Here is a 22,885-nt window from a genome sequence, read left to right on the forward strand (position 1 = left end):
TTATAAAATATACTAATATATTACAAATCATATTCATCCTTCCTTTCTCCCTTGTTTCCATGCACTCTCAGTAAGTGTGATATCACTACTATCAGTGAAAAATAAAATGGTTCTTGGGGGACTAAAAAGACCTTTTTAATGTATAAAGCACAAATATACATACAGTATGTAAACTGATACCCTATATATCTGAGGTATTAAAATGGCATGGTGGGAAGAGAACAGGCAAAAAAATGTCTAAAACAGTTCCTTGGTGTGTTCATGAAAAAAAAGCTCGTGTTTTTTGACAAAAAAACAACTTAAGAAAAAGACCTTCACGCAGTAAAACACCAAATCACCGCATTAAGCACAGCATTTAAAAAATAAACTATTAGGCTTCCTGCTTCTCGAGGAGTGGCATGATTACAGGCTGTAAAGAGATAGAAGGTTTAGGTACGACCTTGTACTGCTTTCAAACAAAGCTCTCCAAGTCACAAATCAAATATTGCATGCATTACAGAGGATCACTGAGAGCCCAAGTCAGCAAACTCCATCACAAAAGGGGCTCCCAACGGCAATGCTAAGAAGGATGCAAATATTCTCCAGGCTCTAGTCATTTATCGTTTAGTCTCACAAAGGAAGCTTTCTCTCTTTAGTGGAGCTGGCAGTGACCAAAAGCCAGCGAAACAGCTTTTTTTTTTTTTTTTTTTTGGAAACAGCTTTTTAAAGACATCTAAACATGCTTTGTAGGGGACCATATACTGTGGGGAAGAAAGAAAAAGAAAAATATAAAGTACCAGGTATAAAGATGTGGGTTTTGTTCCTGGAAACTGCTCTTACTAGTCTTATAATTCTGGGAAAGTTAATCCTTTTAACACCTCATTTTGGCCTTTATTTATTTATTTATTTTGGCCTTCTTTTTAAATGAAGATTTTATTATTCCACCTGCCTAAATTTAAGGCAGGACTGCAGAAGGACCAAATGCCATACAATTTTAAAATGTATGTGAAAGTCCTCTTAAATGGCAACATACTATCAAAATGACAAGCAGTGTTTTTAGAAAGTTTCTTGTCTACATACATCCAGCCCCCCACCTTGGTTTCTAAATACCATTCTCCACTAACAGAAACCAGGGCTCCTTAGGAAAATGATTGATTTCAGATTTGGAGCAGGGAAAATACAAGGTAACCCCAGAATATCTTGTGCCAGAAAGCACAGAGTACTCAAAGACCAATAGAACCATTTCAAAAGGACAAAGACTCCCACTGGTCAATAATAATAACAACAGGAAAACAATATATAGCACGTTGAGTGTAAAAAGAATCCATGAGACCACAGTGGTACTGGAAAGAGAGAGAGAAAAAAGGGAAAGCTCTTCCTTACCAAAAAACAAAACAAAAAGCCAGTTAAATGAAGAGGGAATGATAGAAAATCACTACTATATTGCAACCCCAGATGTAGTAACTGAATCATCGAAGGATCATTAATACAAGCTATCACAACTGAGTGAAAGGTGGATGGAAAACAGAATATTCACACAATCGCAAGAGTCTACTAATGAGAAAGCACTAGAAAAAAACACATTAACTAAATTTATTAAACTTTAACATTACTGAAAATAGGACAAATTGACATTTTACATCTACTGCTGTGAAGCAGATGGAACTACACAATGTAGCATTTATAGCATTCTTAACAATGTTTAACCTAAATCAAATCTTGAAGAAATAATCAAATTAGAAAGTGACCTAGACTCTTCAAAAATACCTATGTAATGAAAGATAAAAGACACACCAGAACCAAATGCAGTAAATAAACCTTGATTGGGATCTTGGATTAAAAAAACAGACACACTTCTAACATTTATATTTTTTAGACAACTATGGAAATTTGAAAATTACCTGTATATTACATGATTTTGAGTCAGTATTAAATATTTGGATGGGATAATGGTATTAAGAGAATATCCTTGGTTTTAGGATATATACGGGTATTCAGGGCTAAACTAACATGGTATCTGTAACTTACTCTCAAATGATTCAGAAATAGCATATACATATGGGTATACAAAGGTTCACTGTACTCTTTTTTTTTTCAAAGTAAGAGGCTGGGTTTTTTTTAAAAACCTATGTACAACAGGATTCTTTTAGCAAAAAGAGAAAGACTGCTGATTTACCTAAAGAGCATCATATGCAAAAAAAGTTAATATTTTAGCTTGAGAATTTTTTTGTTTTTCATTTTTGCCCCAATTTTTAAATTATAGTAATATACACGACATAAAATTTGCCATTTTAACCATTTTAACGCATGAAATACACTAATAATGTTCTACAGCCATCACCACTGTCCATGCTCCAGAATTCTTCATCTTGTAAAACTGAAACTTTTTGCCCATGAAATACTAACTCCCACCCTTGCAGCCCTGGGCAACCACCATTCTACCTTTTGTCTCTATGATTTTGGCTACTCTAGGTATCTCATATAAGTGGAATCATATATGCTTGTGACTTTTTGTGACTGGTTTATTTATTTATTTTTTTATGAAGAATACTCTTTAATCCAAGAAACAATTGAAGAAAAGAAAGAAGAAGGGACGGGTACACTAAAAAAAGACAGGACACTGTTACGAGATGAGAGGAAGATGGAGAAGCTCAAGGCCAAGCTTCACACAGATGACGACTGTGAGTGTCCAGGGAGGAAGTGTGATGTGGGCACATGGGCTGCCCGGCCTCTCTCCTCTCCCATAATTTGTAAGATCCAGAACAGGGGTCTTTGTTCCTTTGTTTTATTTCATCTATGAACATTTGGGTCTATGTCACTAAAAGAAAAAGACCCTTAAGGGGGAAAAATTGATAATAGCATTTCACATCTAAAAGGTAATCTCTTAATGTCAAATATATGCATCATGTTCACATTTTCTCCATTGCCTTCTAAAAAAAAAACTTTTTTGTTAGCAGTTTGAACTAGGGTCCAAATAAGTTTGGATGATAGGCTGCTTAACTCTTTCAGTCCCAAGGCTTTCTCTCCATCTCTCTTTTTTATTTTTTGCCTTGTAATTATTGAGGGGAAAAACCTGGATTGTTACTTGTATAAAATTTCTATATTCTGAATTTTGTTAGATGCCTGTGGTGTCATCTAACATGTTCATATGTGCCTTTTAATTCCTGAGTTTTGGAGGCTTGATCAGATATGTGTATCTGTGTTTATGAATAGCGACTCCTATGTGGTACGTCCATTGGGAAGCTGAATTTGATTGTCTCCTTTTAGTGACGTTAATAGCCTTGGATGACTATTGCCTTGATCCATTATTTCTTTTTTTTAAATTTTTTTTTTAATTTATTTTTATTAGTTGGAGGCTAATTTGTGACTGGTTTATTTTTGAGGATTTCCTCAAGAACAGGATTACACCAGGAGTAAAACAGCTAGCTAGTGGGAAGCTGCTGTATAGCACAGGGAGCTCAGCTTGGTGCTCTGTGATGACCTAGGGGGATGGGACGGGAGAGGCGGAGGGAGGTTCAAGAGGGAGGGGATGTGTATACACATACAACTGAGTCTCTGTTGTACAGCAGGAACTAACACAACATGGGAAAGCAATTATACTTCAATTTAAAAAGAAGGAAAAAAAATGAGTTTGCAAGCTGGTCAAACTACCAAATGAAGACAAAATCCTTAGATTCTGACAGTTAAAAGAGTGACTTTTCCTAAAAGCTGTGGTTGTGCTTTAGTAGCAGTAAAGCTGACATAAAAAGATGCTCAATAATGCTACAGACCTAAAACTTTAACTGCACTTTGACCAGGAAAAATTTCTATAAACAGTTGGTAGTCCAAATGTCAATGAAAGTGAAGTGAATGTGAAAGTCACTCAGTCATGCCCAACTCTTTGCAACCCCAAGGACTACTCAGTCCATGTAATTCTCCAGGCAAGAATACTGGAGTGGGTAGCCTTCCCCTTCTCCAGGGGATCTTTCCAACCCAGGGATCGAACCCAGGGCTCCGGCATTGCAGGTGGATTTTTCACCAGCTGAGCTATCAAGGAAGCCCCCAAACGTCAATACCAATTCTTGAATTGGCCTCCTCTTCCCCAAACTAGGCTGCATATGAGCTTCCAACAAGGATGTTTTGATTGTTACCAGAAAACTACTAAGCCCTGGATTTTCCTGCAATAAATGGATAAAGAGATCCAGATACTACTGTCCGTTTCACAGAGAAAATTATACTCATTACAGAAAACATGCTAAAAAATAATATATTTACCAATAGTCTTTTGTGTTTATAAAAAGTTCCAACTAACTGAATATATGCTCCATATTTATAAAGGCACTGCACTGACAGTTTCCTCTTCTAGAATGTTCTCTCCCACCGGACTATCCTTGTTTTCAAGCTTACCTTGTGCTAGGAACTGTTCTAAATGTTTAACATGGATTGTTCCAATCATCCCAATAATGCTATGAAAATGTTTCTATTGTTATTCTCATGTTAAAAAAGAAGAAAAACCTTAAAGAAATTAAGTAACTCTCCAAAGATCAAAATTAGCAAGTGGTAGAAAAAGGACCTGAACCCAAGCACCTGGCCTCAGAGCATGCTATTTTTTTCAAAGAAAAACCACTATCCATCCATTCATTTGACAAATGAATACCATCTTCACTCCTATTATATGCCAGATGCTAGGAATATAGTGAGTGGTCAATAAGACAAAAGTTCCACTGGTGATGGAGATATAATAAACAGTAAACAGACACGGTACATGCTATGATTTCAGGAGAGAGAAGTGCTATGAAGAAAAGGAGTTATCAGAGGCCAATAGAGAGAAGAGATGGGTAGAGGAAAGCTAAGATTAGGTACTCAGGGAAGGTCTCTCTGCAGAGATAACATTTAATCAGAGATCTAAGCAAGCACTCTGAGATCCTTGGTGGAGGTTGCTTATTCCAGTCAAATTTAGCTAACAGCAAGCACAAAAGCCCTGGTGTGGAGCTTGGTGTATTTAAGGAAAAGCAAGAAAACCTGTGTGGGTAGACTGGAGGAATGAGAAGAGTCGGAGAAGCAGTTGACAACTGTCAGATAGGGACTGGGTTATGGACAGGTTTACAGGCCACGGAAAGGACTGTGGATTTTATTCTAAGGGAGTCACTGGTAGCCTAGAGCCAGGAAATCTAGCATATGTAGTAAAAATACCAATGTCCATGGAGAATTGCCTGTGGACTTGGAACAAGGCCAGGAGCCGTGAAGCTGTCCCTGCAGTTTCAAGGGAGATGGCAGTGGCCTGGTCCAGGGTCTCAGCAGATGATAGTATACATACACCATGGAATATTACTCAGCCGTTAAAAAGAATTCATTTGAATCAGTTCTAATGAGATGGATGAAACTGGAGCCCATTATACAGAGTGAAGTAAGCCAGAAAGATAAAGAACATTACAGCATACTAACACATATATATGGAATTTAGAAAGATGGTAATGATAACCCTATATGCAAAACAGAAAAAGAGACACAGAAGTACAGAACAGACTTTTGAACTCTGTGGGAGAAGGTGAGGGTGGGATGTTTCAAAAGAACAGCATGTATACTATCTATGGTGAAACAGATCACCAGCCCAGGTGGGATGCATGAGACAAGTGCTCGGGCCTGGTGCACTGGGAAGACCCAGAGGAATCGGGTGGAGAGGGAGGTGGGAGGGGGGATCGGGATGGGGAATATGTGTAACTCTATGGCTGATTCATATCAATGTATGACAAAACCCACTGAAATGTTGTGAAGTAATTAGCCTCCAACTAATAAAAAATAAAATAAAATAAAACAAAACAAACAAACAAAAAAGCAAATAGAGCTGGCATATGTTTTAGAGGCAGAAGAAGTGTGCCCTGCAGATGAAGATGTGACCACAGGGTGTGAGAAAGAAAGGGAAACTGAGGATCGCTCTTGGATTCTGGTCTGAGCTAGCTGCTCTGGCTTAGACAGTTCAGATGTGAGATGCCAGTTAACTCTCTGGACGTCAGGTCCCAGTTTTGTGTCTGTGAGATTGGGGGAAGGCCCAGGCTGGAGAGAGCACCTCTGAGAGTCAGCAGAGGAGGAGGCAGGGCAGGGGTCTGCAGACAGACTGCCTGCTGAGACTGGACCTGGACTCCGCTGAGCAGCTGTGCGAGGGTGGGAAAGTATGTAAAATGGGATTAACAACACCTACACTTCACAGAGGAGGGGTGCTAGAAGGATTCAATGAGTTAATACATGTAAAATGTATTACATGTATTTGGTCCAAGTACTGTTGACCCATGAACAATACAGGATGGAGCACTGACCCTCCACGCAGTGGAAAACCTGCATATAATTTTACAGTTAGCTCTCAGTTTCCAAGGTTCCACACCTGCAGATCCAAACAAATGTGGATCTGTGGTATGTATTCACTGAAAAAAAATCCACATCTCAGTGAACCCATGCAGGTCAAACATGTGTCTTTCAAAGCTTCACTGTAAATGCTCAACAGGAGGTGCTGTCTTCATTATCACCTGTGTGAACACAGAAGCTGAGGCCACAAAAATGTGTGAGGTCACCTGGACGAAAGAGCAGATATAGGGGAAAAAAAAAAATGGCCTCTGTCTGCAGCCACAGAGACCATGAAGCAGCAGCAAGAGAAAAATCAGAAGTCAGGAGAACAAAAGGTTTCGAGAAGCGAAGAGCAGGCAAGCCATGTAAGATGCTAGACAGATTTAGTCAAATGAGGACTTAGAAAACACCTGGATTTTCCACCAAGGAGACTCCTGGTGACCCCGACCAGACTGGCTGCAGTGGTGAGGTGGGAATGAGTCTGACTGGACTGAGTTCAAGAATGGGGAGAGGAGACAAGAAAAAGAAGGTAGGCAGTGGGGAAAAGTACAGAAAACGCTCTCAGGAGTATTTCTAGAAAAAGGAACAGACAAACACAGTGGCAGATCACAGGGAACACAAACTTTTTTTGAAACTGGTGTTTGCATGCTGACAGGAATAACATAGAAGAGAAAATCAGATGCTGTGAAAGAGAAGGGGTAGGTGTACAATAAGTCCCTCAGAAAACAGAATGAAGGGAACAAGGACTGAGCTAAGACAGGAGCACAGACAGTTCTTCCATCAAGAGGAGGGAAGACCAGGTATGGGTATGGATGTGTGGACACACGGAGACCTGGATGTGGGGAGAAAAGAAAAACTTCCTGGTTCCTTCTCTTTCTCAAAATGAAAGTCAGCAGCTTAGAGCAAAAAAAGGCCATCTTTCATCTCCTGAGACACCTGGTTTTAAACCTTCAGAGCATCCTGTGATTTTCCCTCAAGGTATTTGTCACAAACGTACAATATGACCATTGGTGTGACTGTCTAATGGCTATCTCCTCCATGACTCTGTGAACTTCATGAGGCCAGGAACCTCTCATTCACCACTGAATCACCAGCATCTGGCACTTGTCTGTCTTCTAGAGTAGATACACAGTTGTGTGCTGATCTTCTAGTCAACAGTTCTCAGAAGCGACCACCTTCCGGGGGTTGGCAAATCTGCAGGCTGAATCCAGACCATCACTTGTCTTTATAAATACAGCAGCTTTCACAAAACACACCCACATCCATCCCTTTGCGTATCATCTACAGCTGCTTTTCTGCTACAACAGCGGAACTGAGCAGTTTTGACAAAGACCATGAGGCTCTCAGGAGGCTCCCTGGTGGCTCAGACTGTAAAGAATCTGCCTGCAATGAATGAGGGAGACCTGGGTTCAATCCCTGGGTCAGGAAGTTTCCCTGGAGAAGGGAATGGCTACCCGCTCCAGTATGCTTGTCTGGAGAATCCCATGGGCAGAGGAGCCTGGCGGGCTCCATGGGACTGCAAAGAGTTGGACATGACTGAGTGATTAACACTTACTTACATATGAGGCCCACAAAGCCTAAAATATTTACTACCAGCCCTTTACAGAAAATGTTTACCAGTCTCTGTTCTAGACAATGGTTCTCAAGGACAGATGCTGATCCAGCAGCAGTAGGAACAGCAGCATCACTTGAGATCTTATCAGAAACACAATTATCAGACCCCACTCCAGACCTCCTGAATCAGAAACTCTGGGGGTGGGCCCAGCATTCTACGTTCTCACAAGCCCCTCGGAAGCTTCTCACGAACACGACAGTTTTGAGAACCACTCTTCTGGGTGACACACACAGATGGATGGTGAAGAAAACACGAAAGATAAGGTACTTATTCTAGGTGAATTTACATTCTCATGCAAGGACCAAATAAGCTCACAGAGTTAATATTAAACAGTGGGCTGCCCTGGATCGGCTGCAGCAGGAAAAGGGGCAGGTGAGCATTGATCTGGAAGAGGAGTTAGGCACAAGGAGAAAGGATTCTAGTCTTGAGGAAGTGCCAAAGCCCAGAAGTGGGAACAAACTTGGCAAGCTCAAAGAACAAAGTGCTTGCAATGAGAGAGAATGTTAAGACATGAAGTCAGAGAGGCAGGCAAGAAGCCAAAACACGGACAGCCTTGGAGGCTACAAAGCACCATGGGAAGCCACTCAAAGGATGATGTGGGTGGCTGTGTAGACAATGGCATACACACGTCAGGAACAGGAGAGAAGAGACTCGTTAGGAGGTTACTGTGGTACTACTGGTGAGAGATGACGATGTCATAATGAGGGCATCTCTGAGGAGATGGCATTGAAGGTAAAAATGAATGTCATAATTCTGGGTTTTCCAGTTAGGCTGCTTTTGACATTAGAGGCTTAGCTCTTATTGCTAATACTGCCTTCCTCCTTTCATGGTGGATTATAATTAGCAAGCAATAGCTAGAAGGGAAACATCCATGTTCCAGTTCTTGTCAACACCCTAATTTACTCACCAGCAGCAGCACCACGCAGACAGCCTCAGATCTATGCCTCTGGGGGTCCTACAGCACCTGTGCTTAGACCTGTGCGGCCCATCTTCTCCTGTCTCTCAGGCCTGTTTTGGTCTCATTTATTTTCCAACCACGGTTCAAGCAAGAGCCATTCACCACCTCATGGGATATATACACAGGCTTATCCCCACCACAAAATGATTAATTAATTCTCTCTCCAAGTAATCTATCAGTTACGCCCTCTCTCCTCTCTCCCTGCCTGCTTGGAAAGCATCATTTCTCATTTAGTTCCTCCAGCAAGTTCCCAACTGAAGCACTGGGCTCTGAATCTGCCTTCTTCCAACTCATCCTCCCACCCAAACTTCAGCCATTTCTAAAAGGTTAATCTGACAATGCAATCTCCCTGTAGAATATGTGTTAGCTTCCATCACACTCAAGACAAAATCCCAAGCCATGGGATGGGATGCCATTAACCCAGCATGCCAGTCTGGCCCTTGCCCCCTCTCCCCAGGTCCACTCATCTCTTATCACCCTCCAACACACAGCTGTGTTCCAACCACCCCCAAGTCACCTGCAGATCCCTAGACCTGACACACTTCCTCCTTCCCTCGGTCATTCTTCACTTGGATACACTGGCACTTGTGCTTTGGGATTCTGCTCTTGGCTTAGGGCTTCCTCTTTTAGAAACCTTTTCCCACTCTGCCCACGCTCACCCTGTGCATATTACTACACATATTATACTACACTGGAAACGTCTGTAGTGTCCTAGAAATGGTCAGATATTGGCCACTTTTCCACCAGTTTCACCGACAGCAGAGAGATACAAAGTACCTGAAGGGAAAGAGAAAAAGCCTGAAGCAAACCAACCCAAGTATAATATTTCCCCAAGCTCCAGATTTCATATTAAAAACTCATGGCAGGGGAACAAAAAACCCACGTAGATACTGTATTCTACTCTCTTATGTATGATTATGTTGTTTATCAACATGAAAAATAATGCATGTCCAAATGTTCAATAAGACTGATGGTCCGTTCCAGAAAAATCTTCCATTTTGTCCTGTTCACCTCTAACATAAGACCAATACTCTGGGTGGAGAAAAGCAATGGTTAAAGGAAAAAAAGAAAGGTTAAACAGAGCTACTCAAAACTTTTTAGAAATTTCATGTCTACCCATATGAAGGGAAGTTTACCATTTCATTTAAAGAAAACTTGAAATCAAAATTACATAGTAAAAACATAGAAAATACAGCTCAAGGTAAAGTCAGAGACATCACACAGGGATTTCTGATATCCTCATTCATCATCAAAAATAGAAAAGCTTTTATTTAAGTAAAAGGTAGCATAAAATAAGGGTTAAAGATCTCATTTAAGACAGAATTTTGATAACTCAAAAAGGGTAAGAAAAGCAAAAGCTCTAAACAAATGAAGTTCATGTGGAAATATTGTTAAAAAGATATGGTTTGTAACCATCTTCAGATGAAAAAGCAATAAATAAAAGTCAAGACCAGGTTTAATCAGCATCATGCTGTTTCCCTCTCCCCTCCTCCCACATCAGAGACAAATCACACTCTTAAAAGGTAACTTCAGTTTTTATTGAATGAGGACTTTATTTTTTAACATTACAAACTAACTCTCCCTTTCTGAAAAGGTAGATCTTACACTCAAAGACCAATCTTCAAGCATTTTTTAAAAAAGAAACTGGGGGAGAAATCCATAGTTCATTAAAAAGAAGATTCACAACTTCTTTTTACAGTAATGATAGGAGGAAACCAATACACTTCACAACCTACAGTGGTTCAAACTAAATATATAGAGCAGATTTTTAAACCTCATAAAGATGACATAAAGTGGACAATTATCAAAACTGTTCATAATACAGAATCTGGCTCTGACAGCATAGAACAAGTACTTGCTTTGCATTACACCTAAGAAGGCATTCTCATTAACGTACACCAGGACAGCAGCTTCCCCTGCTCCCAGTCTTTTGTGTATATCATTAAGGCAAGTCTACAGAGGACCAGGAAGGCACAGGAGCATAGCAGCTGACCGGAGGAAAGCCATGTAACTTCCTATAGTCTGACAGCCTTTAATGCAGACATTGGTGTGGCAAACTGTGTTTTGTCCTGTTTTTTTTTTCCCCCAGCATCAATCTGTACCTAAAGCACAAGAGGTCACTTCAAGTCACTTCAATGGAATAAACAATTCCCATTCAATGCATTTCCAGTGAAAAGAGAAGCACCAGAAAGAATCAGAAGTAAAACTAAAGGAAAAGCCCTTAGGTTTAGACTTGTTAGATAAACAAACTAATTCTGCAAAGAATACCACAGTGTGTGGTTTGATTTGTGAAATTGTACCAACTGATTAGGACTCAACGCCTATTACTGTCAGATCATTATGTAATTTCAATAGCACAAACTTTTCTTAAACTGCACCATGATAACAGCTAGGGATATTTCAGTAATACAATAATGACTTAGTGGTGACCATTTACCTTTGGTCTTGTAGGATTTAAGCTTGGGGACAGATACTGTCAAATTTAAAAACAAAACAAAACAAAGCAAATACAACCAATCACAAAAGCATGGTACTAGTTACTTCTTTAGTGAGAGTCAATAAAGTAATTTCATTCATATAGTTATTTTCTAAAATAAGTATCTGCTCTGAAATACATGAAGGGACATAGATAGCAATCAATCAAACCTTGGTTCATTTCTTCCTGGTCATCTGAAATTAAGGGCTAGTTTAGATATCTAAACATTTCAGTAATCTGAGGGTGCCTGGATCAGCAGATGAAGCACATATATAAATCTAATCCTTTGGAACATCAAGTGTGGGTATAGTGCCTACCACAACCCACATTTGTGAATGAAAACACTGTGTATCTTTTCATTTTACAGCCTCCTGATCACCAGTAGAAACTCACTCCCATTGTTCAGTGCCAAAGGGAGATACCTGTCCATAAGAAGATTAAAAAGGCCACCATAAAAAAGAAAATACATAGATCTATCCTATGTTATCTCAAGTTGGAAAACTGAGAGCCCACTTTTGATACAGAGTTGAAAGCTGAGTTATTATTAGTTTTAGAAAATGAACTTTTTGCAAGAAAGAAATAGAAAACTATGCCTAAGAAGGACACAAGGGGAGTACACAAGGTGCACTGAAGTGACTGACTTGAAGTCGCCTACCAAGTACACTCAAACCACCTAGTACAGGACACTGTCATCTCCATTAAGTCAGTCCATTACAAACATCGCTCCTGTCTAATCTGCCATGAAACTTCAGCTGAAGACGAGGACTGCTCTAGCTATGAAAGCAAAAATAGCCCCCGAAGTTAATTGGAAGCAACTTTTTGTGCATTATGAAAGCATTTTCTTAGAAGCAAAGAAAAAAAAAATACTATGATTAAAAACAATGTTCTAATAAAGCATAGTGCCCACACGCAAAGGAAAAACATCCTATACAACCACAATCTGTGAGGCTTCCTTGAACATTAACTGCTATCCTGGATGTAATTTTTCACACCATCTGGAAGACAAGCATTTGACAGGTGACTTAGTGTGACTTGGGGATCTTCAACAACGTGGTGTCAGGCAATCTCACAGACATCTCTGGCTCTTCACACCGCCTCTTAAAAAAGTTTCTGACAAGTTCAAGAAATGAAGGATGTAGAAAACTATTCTTTTCTTCCCATCAAAATCCATCTTTTTTAGTGGATTCTCCAGTGAGGCAAACTGAGACCACAACACAGTAAAATGAGGTATTGATACAGTAACTGTTCATCAGGACGTCTCCTTCCTTGCTTGAATATCTATGAGCATTACTGCTGGTGACCAAAGAATAGTTTATTATACATCATCTCCTTTATTCTAAGTCAGACCAAAGTTAACTTAGTTCAATATTTCATCACCTACTGAAAACAAGCAGCACACAGTCAAAGGCTGCATCCTTCTCCCCATGTCCCACCTCTTCCCTCTCTCTACCAAATAACCTCCTTAATAAACTTATATATACTGCTCAAAACATGAGTATTTTGTTGGTATTTCTGTTGGCGTGACATTGGTGAATAGTTCAGTGTCTTTCTGTATGTATTTGTGTGAGAAATGATGTTAAACTTCAAAACGCAAACCACAAACAGAAATCCAGGCAGGTGCCAACTTAAAGATTTCAGTATTATGACAGAATTTATACATACACTGATGTATTCAAAAGGGAAAAAAACCTACTGAATCAGTTCTATGCAAAATACAGCTGAGTAAGAAGATGTGAAAGTTCCCCAGAAAATGCAAAGTTGTGTACTATAAAATATGTCCTAAGACATTTAGTTCTGGCTTATGAACTTCCAATATTTAAAGAAAGAAATAGACATGGATAGGAAATCCAAAGCTGTGTCCACAGCTGCATGTTCTTATTTTTAAACTAATGGCTAACATTCATGGGGAAATAATAGACATTTAATTCAACATCTCAAATTCCTCTTTAGAATGTTTGCATAAACCAAGAGGCAGGTATTTCTGGATATCAGATAAATTTATAGGTTTTACAAAAACATAACAAACTTACACCAAAACAAGACCAGTCTGGGTAAGTAAGTATATTATCTAGGCACCAAGGAAAGAGGACAGTCTCAGAAAAATAAGAGAGGTCTCAGTGTTTTGTCCAAAATTCCAGAAACTGCCCACTTACGGTATACAAACAACAGGGAGGTGTTGAAACATTTACCAGTGTCTTATGTTTTAACAATAAAATCAGTTCATATTTTAGGAACACAACATTACAATCACAATGTAAATACTAAGAACTCAAGGCCAAGGCTAGAACCAACTCAAATCATAAGCGACCATCGCCTGTTTCCTCCACCAAGAATTCAAGCTTGTCCAGTAATTTAGACTGTGGTTTCCCGACCAGTTTTGAGATTGGGTGCCGAGAACTGTCGCCTCATTCTCGGAGGTGTCACAAACTGGTTACAGTGGTTGGGTCTGTCAGTCTGCTTCTGACAAGAAGTGGCCGCACTGCCCTCCACCTGAGCTCCAGTGTTATAATTACAGTAAGCTTGACGGTGCTGGTGCATGTGGCGTTTCGCCTGAAAAGTCTGCAGGTCAGCGGTGGGGTGGCCACTGTGGGAGGCGAGCACTTCTGGGGAAGCAGATGCCTGGCAGCGTGCACTTTTCGGTTGGCCATTATTGAGAGAATTGCTTCGCCAGCGTAACTGAGGTGGCTGTTGTTGATTATTAATGTGCTGCTTGCTAACCTGAATGTGATCTTGACTTCGAGTGCCCTGAGGGCCCCACGGTAAGTGGGGATCCTTAGAAGCTGCTCTAGTCCCCTTTTCTTGGTTCTCTGGCTTATTTCCTTTCTTTCCATCTTCCTCTTTGGGAATCCTAAGCTCTATCACCTCATCTTCTGTGATGATGATGTGTGTCCCGGGACTCCACGAGTTTCTGTGTTTAGGGTTGCTCTTAAACGGAAACCGGGGCTTCCGGTTCTCTGGAGGGATAAAGCGATGAGGTACATTCTGCCGACGAAGCTGCTTTGTTATTTCCTGCTGCTGCAGGTTCTTAAACCGAATTTGCTCTTGCCTCATCCAACGCAGACGTCCACGTCTAAAAGCTGGGTCTCCGTTCATCAGCTGGGAGACACGCTCTTCTTTCCCAAGGTCTCCGCTGTCACCTTTACTTACATCATTCTCAGGCTTGCTAGTGGCACCAGCACCACCGGGTTCCTTTGATTTTTGGTTTCCTTGGGTTTTCTGTTCTGGAGACCCAATCAGAGGCAAGACTTTCTCCATTTTGAGCATTTTATTTCTTAAGACTTTTATCTCCTCATCTTTCATGTTATTTTGCTTTTTGACTTCTTGCAAAATATCTTCCAGCTTGTCTATATGAACCTTGAGGTCGTCCACATCAGTCCCGCCTTTACTACTGGCCATCATGTCCTCAATCTTCTCATCCCCTACACCGACGGTGTCCCAGACATCCCTGGCCACTGCCCTCCAGGAGTCCCGCTCATTAGGATCTTTCTTCCCATACATGGCACAAAGTTCTTTCATCTTAACAATGGCCAAGGCTTCAATCTCCTGGCGACTATGCCGAAAATCGTTGAGAGCAACCTCATAACATATCTCTTTCACAGCCTGAATCTTAAGATCTGAGATGGTGACCCACTTGGAATCTTTACTCAGGCGTCTTCTCTGGGGGATCTGATACATTTTTATTGGTTCCCGTTTCTTCCCACTGCTGGGGAGGCCGCATTTTTTAACAATGGTTTGCAGCTTGCTGGGAGGCAGCTTTTCTCTCAGAGAAGTGATCAGTTTCCAGCTCTCTTCGCAGGACCTCTTGTCAGAATCATCCCCGCTATCAGAATCCGCGTCCTTTGGAAAAACAAAATCAAAAATGGCCCCAAAATAACCAAAATTAAAATGTAAAAAAGGAAACTCAAATTGAAGAAAAAGCAAGCAAAAAAGCCCTAATAAATTTAAAAATGAAACCAAAAATGCTAAAAAAAAATAACCAAAAACAAACAAAAAACCCTAGATAATGTGCAAGTCTATTAAGACATATGCTTATGTAGATTATTATCAATATGAAGATTTGCTTGTTTTTTTTCTAGTAACATTAATCATAATTTCCACTTTGTGGCTTAACTGATGGAATCTGCAATCAAATTTCTTAGGAGGGCTGAAACAGTGAGAAAGTCTCTCACTGTAAGGTCACATAAAGTTATTAACAAAATGGTGTGAAATAACATCTCTGCTATCTCAAGAGAATGAACTAAAACCTTCACCCCACACATGCTAACACCCATGCAGCCACTTCCCCACATTTGCCTTGGTTATTGCTGTTGCTTCTTCCAGAAACTCTTTTCCCCCATGAGTGAGCACAGATGCCATACAAGATGTGACGAGCAGGCAGATTAACAAAGGTTAGTAATGCTGGAGGATGCCACGTTTTGTTTAGCTTTACTAAAAAGAGCAGCCCTAGAAAAAAGTTAGAAGATGAGAAAGTAGAAAAAGAAGCAGTCAAACAGGGATGTTAAAAATGCTAAGAATCCCTATTAGCAGACCATGAGAGATTCTTATCAACCAAATTGTTTTTTTTGCTAGAAGGTAAGAAGGGTTCTGAAACTAGTCTTTCCATGAGCACACATCAGATTTGCTACTTTCCTGTGTTATGACAAATTGATCTATTTCATTTGTACAATTAAAGTTTGTTATCCATACAATAAGGACACATTAAAAAAGGATCTTTATAGTGAGTCTGCTATTTTGTTTTCCACACACTTAAACCAATAAATACCTCATCTCCAAAATTTTAGGAAACAAATCTCCAGAACATAAACTAAGTTAGAAAAACATACTTTCATTTAAACATTATTCAAAATTGCCAAAGTAATATTTTAATAAATACAACCTAGAGATCTGTTGTTTCATCTATGAAAACCTATGGTGTTTCTAGTTTTTTGAGGAATATTACTTTAAGTTGACAACTCTCATTATCAACATGTAAAACACAAAGATTATATTCTGCTTACGTATTCTGCTTGTGGATGCTATTTAAAACATTATCTGTAACTCTGTCTTTCCAGCTGTTTTTGCACCATTACCTCTTTTTCAAACAACTTTACTTAAGCTTAAAACAGCAGTCTGACTTTACAACTAAGCAAATTCAATGGCTATTTGGATAATAACCAATTATTCTTAACAAACACAAGCAAATCTTGGTAACATGGGTCTAAATGAAAGCTGGGTTGGATTTAGAACTCCCTATGGCAGACAAGATTAAGAAAGGCTCTCTATTCAGGAGATAAAAGTTACTGGGAAAAGAAACTACTCACTAAAAGGGTAGTTCAAGGTAGTCTAGTAAATGAAAATGTTCTTATTTAATAGTCTCTTTGACTTGGCTATGGTTACCATAATCATCTCTAGGAAAGGCTTAGGGGAAAAAAAAAAAAAGAATTGAAACTGATAAACAGTATCTTGTTTTCTAGACCAAAGACTTCTATGTCTGTATGTACAGTTACTTTCTAGGGAATGAAAAAATAATCCCTAACAACAACAGCAATAGTTTGGCCCCTGACTTTGGACATTACTACTGATTTGTATTATTGACATTTGCCTATATATGGATACTAAACCATTTATAATATCTACCTATTTGAAAATTTAGCAACAAAAAACAGATAAACCTAAATTTACAGACTCTACACTATTTTTTCCTTTTCCTTTTTAGTTTAAAAATCTTAAGTAATAAAATCTAATCTTTTTTTTTTATAAAATCTAATCTTAAGTGATAAAGGACAACATTAATAAACATTAGAGAAAAAAAGTATGTCTGACATCTAGAAAGGTTTTCTTATATATATGCAAAAACTGAGTTATATAGAACACAAATTTGCTCTGATTCTTTCTACATAATTAACTATCAGTTTTTTCCTCTGGGCTTCTTTTATTTTTCTTTAAATCTGCCTAATGAGGAAATGAATACCTAATTAAGGAAATAACAGTTCTAATCACTGCTTTAACATCATATTTAAGAGACAAAAGTTACGCCTTTAAACTTTAAAATAAAACATAATTAAATGAGTTTACATAAATTCAAAAGGACTAAATTAAATCAAGTGGCCATAATTTTCTTTCTTTTTATGATACTGGTCATATTGCCTCTGTAGAATATGTTCTCTTTAAAGCTCAAACATATCACCCCTATCACTTAATACTGGCCACAATACTGAAAACTCTTGCAAAACTTGCATGCCAAGATTCAAATCCTATCTCATGTCAAAAAAAAAAAAAGATTTTAAGATATTTAGATTCATTTATCACAGGGCTGGAAAAACTACTCAGATCTGTCCAACTCACACATCACTAAATGATCCTTCTGTTTTGATTAAATACCAAATGCAAAGTAGGCCTCCTGAAGAGACTCTGCCTGAAGACTATGAAAATAGAGGAGAGAAGATTCCCAAAACATGTGTCAAAAAGCAAGCGTAGAAAGGACCAGGCATACAATCAGCACTAACAAGAAAGAGTGTTCAGCAACGTAACAATGGGACACAGTAGGGAATTACTGGGATAAAAAACTCATGAGCCTGAATTCCATTTTTTGTAATGCTGTTATTATGCAAAAACAATCACATACAATAAATAATAAACATTTACTGAATATTAAGTCCTTTGTGTCCTCTCAGTGTTTATCCACAGGGTGCATTCAAAACATATCTGTTGGTTGACTGATATAGGGTCATAAAAATACATTTAATTCAGTACTGTCAATGGCTAAATATTCCTCAGGCTGAAGTGTTAGAAATAAACTCCTTTTGAGGACAAGAAATTTAAGTGGAACAGACAGTTGGACTTATGAGAGGAAAGAACCTCCTTGCTTTAAGGAGCTGCTCTTAAAATCCTAGACTACTTTCAGATACAGAGCAATCGGCAATCAGAACCTGATTACTTGCAAACTAAGTATGTCCTCTGAAAACTAAATGTGTCCTGGAGCCATCTGGTTTGATGTGAAATTTGCTCAGTTGTGTCTGACTCTTTTCAACCCCGTGGACTGTAGCCCGCCAGGCTCCTCTGACAATGGAATTCTCCAGGCAAGAATACTGGAGTGGGTAGCCATTCCCTTCTCCACGGGGATCTTCCTGACCCAGGGATTGAACTCAGGTCTTCTGTGTTGCAGGCAGATTCTTTACTATTTGAATTTACTTTCTGTTTATTAATAGTCACTATCTTTATTTCAGAGCACAGAATGATCACCAGCCATCACTATTCTTTTACACCTGGTTAGTGACTCAAATGGTCCTAGCAACACTGACATCACCTAGGAGCTTCTTAGAAATGCAGAATCTCAGGTCCTACCCTAGACCTACAGGATCAGCATCAGCATTTGACAAGACTCCCAGGCTGTTGAGAAGCATTGCTCTACTGGACAGAACACCAAAGCAAGCCAGAAGACTCAGGTTTAAGCCTCAGAGTCATCAGCTAAGAACGGGCAAGGTAACATTTTTTAGACTTGGCTTTCACAACTATAAACCAGAGGAAATATTTGTCACTTTATTTACATATATAGCAACCAAAGAGGGTTATTTTGGAAATCAGAAAAATGATGGATGTTAAAATTCTCTATAAATTATAAAGCTGTATACAAATATAAAACACTACTGTTAAAAAATAAATACAGCTTAATTATACCTGTGTTCATTTGATCTCTTGCAGACCATCAGAGGCATCCTATTAGATATACTACATTTGTGAGATAAAAGGCTCCTTCATGTGTCACAAAGTTTCCAAGCCCTTAATCACACTGTAGTTGAATCTTTATGTTTTCATTACAAACTAAATGCCAACGAGGCCTCCTAAAGAGACTCTATCTATTACACTGCTATTATCTTGCCCCAAACACTTGATTTATTCTTGCAATCCATTCTTTTTTGGGCTTTACTATAATTTCCAAGATAACAAACTAACTGAGTTAACACACTGCCAAGCGTGAGAATTGAGCTGCCCTGGAAAAGACTGCTTTTGCACAAGTCCTTGGCTTTTCGGATTCATTTAGCAACAGCCTCTCTTTTTCAAAGCATAGCACAGCTGTAAGGCTATGGTTTACATGATGTAGTTTGCACTTGGTATTCTATATGCTGTATTTTATACTAAGGGAAGAAACCAGTATCCAAGCTTTCTCACTAATGCCTCTTTAACCAGTTCCCCCTTTCTCCCTAATATCCCTAAGAAGTCCATCAATCTTAAAAAATGAAAAATTCCTAAACTGTATCCACAGTATCCAAAAGTTGTTATGCCTTTTTCTCAATAATATATACCAAATGAATGCCTAGAAGCTTCCTATAACCAGGGCTTTGTAATCCAAAACTGGATGGCTTGAAACATCTAACTAATGGATAAACTTATTTATTCATGTGATTCAATTTCTATAAAACCTAGAAAATCAATTAACATCATAAAATGCTATTGCCATTAGCATCACAAGCTGCAACCTAAAACTGATTTCTCAGCTACTCACACAAATGCTTTCTTAACCCAGAGAAACCAGACTCCCTCTCCTCTTGGAGTTGGTTGGGCAGTCCCTACTTCCACTGTCACCCCACATGCCACGGAGACCCTTACTGAGAATTCAGACTCCATGCAGGGAACAGAAAAGGATTAACACATGCAACTGTGCAGCAACACTTTTAGACACAGTTTAACTTACAAAAAAAAAGTCCACCCAGCATAAGAACAATCCCCAAGTCAGCCCAAGAGCAGAGAATTAGTACTATCAGGTGATCAGAAACAAAACCAAGGCAAAACCATCAAATTCAATATTCACAGTAATTATTATTGAGAGAGTCACCGCTGGTGCATATTCAAAAACCACTATCAAGAGGCCAAGGCTACCAGAAAAGCTCTCAGTATTTCCTCAAAAAGCACTTGGTTTTGATAGAAGATGTGACTTTAAGACACAGAGGCACAGAAGTAGTACCTTTAAGGACAGTATTTCAAGCTAAGGCTACCAGGAGATGGAAGGTCCTTCTCCATGAAGGACATGAGACAAGAGCGCATGGTGTCAGTGACAGTGGGAGAAGCAACGGGCGAGTGCTCGTCTGTGGGACGGGGAAGATGGGACATGAGAGCAAGCTGCCCTTTCCTAACGGAGGATGCAGGATGGGCTCCTACCAGTCTCTGCTGCTCCAAGAGAAGATCTGCTTCTTCCTTCTCCTTTTTGTATAGGATCTCCATTTCCTGTAGCCTAGAAGGAAAAGAAGAGCAAGAGAGAAAAGAAATTGTGAAATCACGGAGCTGTTTCAGGAATCCTACTAAATGCTGAAAAGAAGGGTGAGTCATGTGGGCCACATCACATCTGTACATTACCTTTTTTCCATCTCCTGTTTCATATCAATTCCTTGTTTTTCCAGAAGCTCTCTCTGGGCAAACGTCCAGTCCACAGGCTCAGAGGGGGTCTCAGCAGAAGGAGTCTTTTCCCGCTCAGCCCGTGCTTGCTCCGGGTGGTTAAAACGGAACACGTGGTTTTTACCCATGATGATACGGTTCCCTAGCACAAAACAGAAATAGGGTTAAGAAATCACTTTTTAAATGTACTGTATCTTGGTTAATAGCCTCACCCTCCCTAAAGCAAAAAGCAGTTTCTGGAGTTCTACAAGAACATAAGTCCTAATGCTATAACCTGAGACAAAGAGTTAAAACTTAATAAGTTGCTTGTGCAAGCCATGTGTTCTAAAGACTTCAAGCCTCTCCCAGTCTCACCTGAGCGCAGCTGAACAGGCTGGGTCACCCTCTTGCCATTTACGTAGGTTTCTGAACGTTCACAGGGCTCCAGGGTCACAATAACTAAGAGGAATGCACACTAATGTTAGCATCACAGACCATGGGAAGAAAACAATGGGTAGCAGTTGAGGACTCAAGGTGACTAGCATAGATTTCTGTAACCAATCAAGTGGCTCAGTGCCTATGTAACAGTTCACTTTAAGGCACCAGGACCAGGGCTGTGGCTCAGATAGAATCATACTTAAATTCACTTAAGAATTTGATAAACTTCAGAAGAAGACAGGAAATGTTAGTTTCAGTGATATCTGGACAGTTCAGTATATAAAAACAAAAACCATCAGAAATCTTAAGTATGAGATATAGGTAATAATCAGAAAATTATGATCAAAAGCTAATATTTTTTCTTTAAAAAAAAATTATTTATTTGGCTGTGGCGGGGTCTTAGCTGCAGCATGTGAGATCTAGTTCCCTGACCAGGGATGGAACCTGGGCCCCCACATTGGGAGCATGGAGTCCCAGTCAGTGGATCACCAGTTGTTGCTATTGTTGTTCAGCTGCTAAGTCCTGTCCGACTCTTTGCGACCCCATGTACTGCAGCATGCCAGGTCTCTCTGTCCAACACTATGTCCCTGAGTTTCCACAAACTCATGTCTATTGAGTCAGTGATTTCATCCAACCATGTCATTCTCTGTCACCCCCTTCTCTTCTTACCCTCAATTTTTCCCTGCATCAAGGAAGAAACTTTTTCCCTGTACCACCAGAGATATCTCCAAAGGCTAATATTTTGATTGCTGCTGTTGTTGTTCAGTCATTAAGTCATATCTGACTCTTTTGCAAACCCATGGACTGAAGCCTGCCAGGCTCCATGGGATGTCCTAGGCAAGAATTCTGGAGTGGGTTGCCATTTCCTTCTCCAAGGCATCTTTCCAACTGAGGGATCAAACCTATGTCTCCTGCATTGGCAGGTAGGTTCTTTACTGCTGAGCCACCTGGGAAGCCCAGTATTTTAATTAGCAAGGAATAAATTATATAGCACAAAAACACTATTAACTTGTTGTTTCATTAATAACCTGGGCAAAAAGCAAGATTGACTTTTTCTTCCCTTTGACGTATAAATAAACTGTACTGGATTAAGACTAGAGGCCCTTCAAATCTCCCACTACCCACCCAGGATATCTGTTCCCTTCTTACTCATCTATTAAATAATTAAGATTCAAGACCAAGCCTAATTGCCTATGTCCTACTCAATTCTCAGCGGTAACAAAAGTGCTGCTTTTGTCCAGGCTTTTTTCATGTAAAGTAGCTATGTTCATGCCTGCATTCATAAGCAGCCCAGGTCCCCCCATTTTCAAATATTAGATTGTATAAGAAAGTATCACTGAAAGAGACAGGGAATACCAAGTCTTGGGGATTTCTCATAATATAGAATGAAAAGGTTGTTGGAAAAGCTGAGCCGAGAACTCTCACCATCCCCACTGTTGTTCCTCTCGCTCCGGAAGATACAATGCTCTTCTTTAATGTGAGCCCCACTCAGCACGATGTCCTGGCGCCGCTCAGCATCTGCTTGGCCAACCCTGAACACAAGGGAAAGTGTTTCCCAGGGAAATTCAGACACAGAAAGCACCACAAACAATGAGCCTCTTTCTCCCAGAGAATATTCTTTGGTACGTACAAAAAAGGTACTGCTTTTTTTTTTTTTTTTTTTAAATCAGAGGCTTTGAACTGCAAACTCTATTTTCATATATGATCAACCTCCCTACATGAGAAAAAGAAATGAAGAGGCATATACACCAAA

The 22,885-nt window shown here is 39.6% G+C and overlaps 1 protein-coding gene across 7 annotated transcripts in view; it reads right to left on the minus strand.

The window, feature by feature from the left end:
• The window catches only part of KIF1B (kinesin family member 1B), a 150,803-nt gene that overhangs the window by 51,548 nt on the left and 76,370 nt on the right, over positions 1–22,885 (minus strand). For 5 of the 7 annotated variants that reach the window (XM_043922955.1, XM_043922953.1, XM_043922952.1 and 2 more), the window contains 4 exons: positions 22,558–22,664; positions 21,070–21,153; positions 20,677–20,857; positions 20,482–20,554 (listed from right to left, as the gene is read on the minus strand). In XM_043922955.1, coding sequence (XP_043778890.1) covers positions 20,482–20,554; positions 20,677–20,857; positions 21,070–21,153; positions 22,558–22,664 — 445 coding nt within the window. Of the gene's footprint in view, positions 1–10,386; positions 15,184–20,481; positions 20,555–20,676; positions 20,858–21,069; positions 21,154–22,557; positions 22,665–22,885 lie in introns of those variants that run through there. The other 2 variants (XM_043922956.1, XM_043922957.1) reach the window with 1 other exon arrangement.

The sequence above is a fragment of the Cervus elaphus genome, chromosome 14, assembly GCF_910594005.1.
Source record: "Cervus elaphus chromosome 14, mCerEla1.1, whole genome shotgun sequence".
NCBI classification, from domain to species: Eukaryota; Metazoa; Chordata; class Mammalia; order Artiodactyla; family Cervidae; genus Cervus; species Cervus elaphus.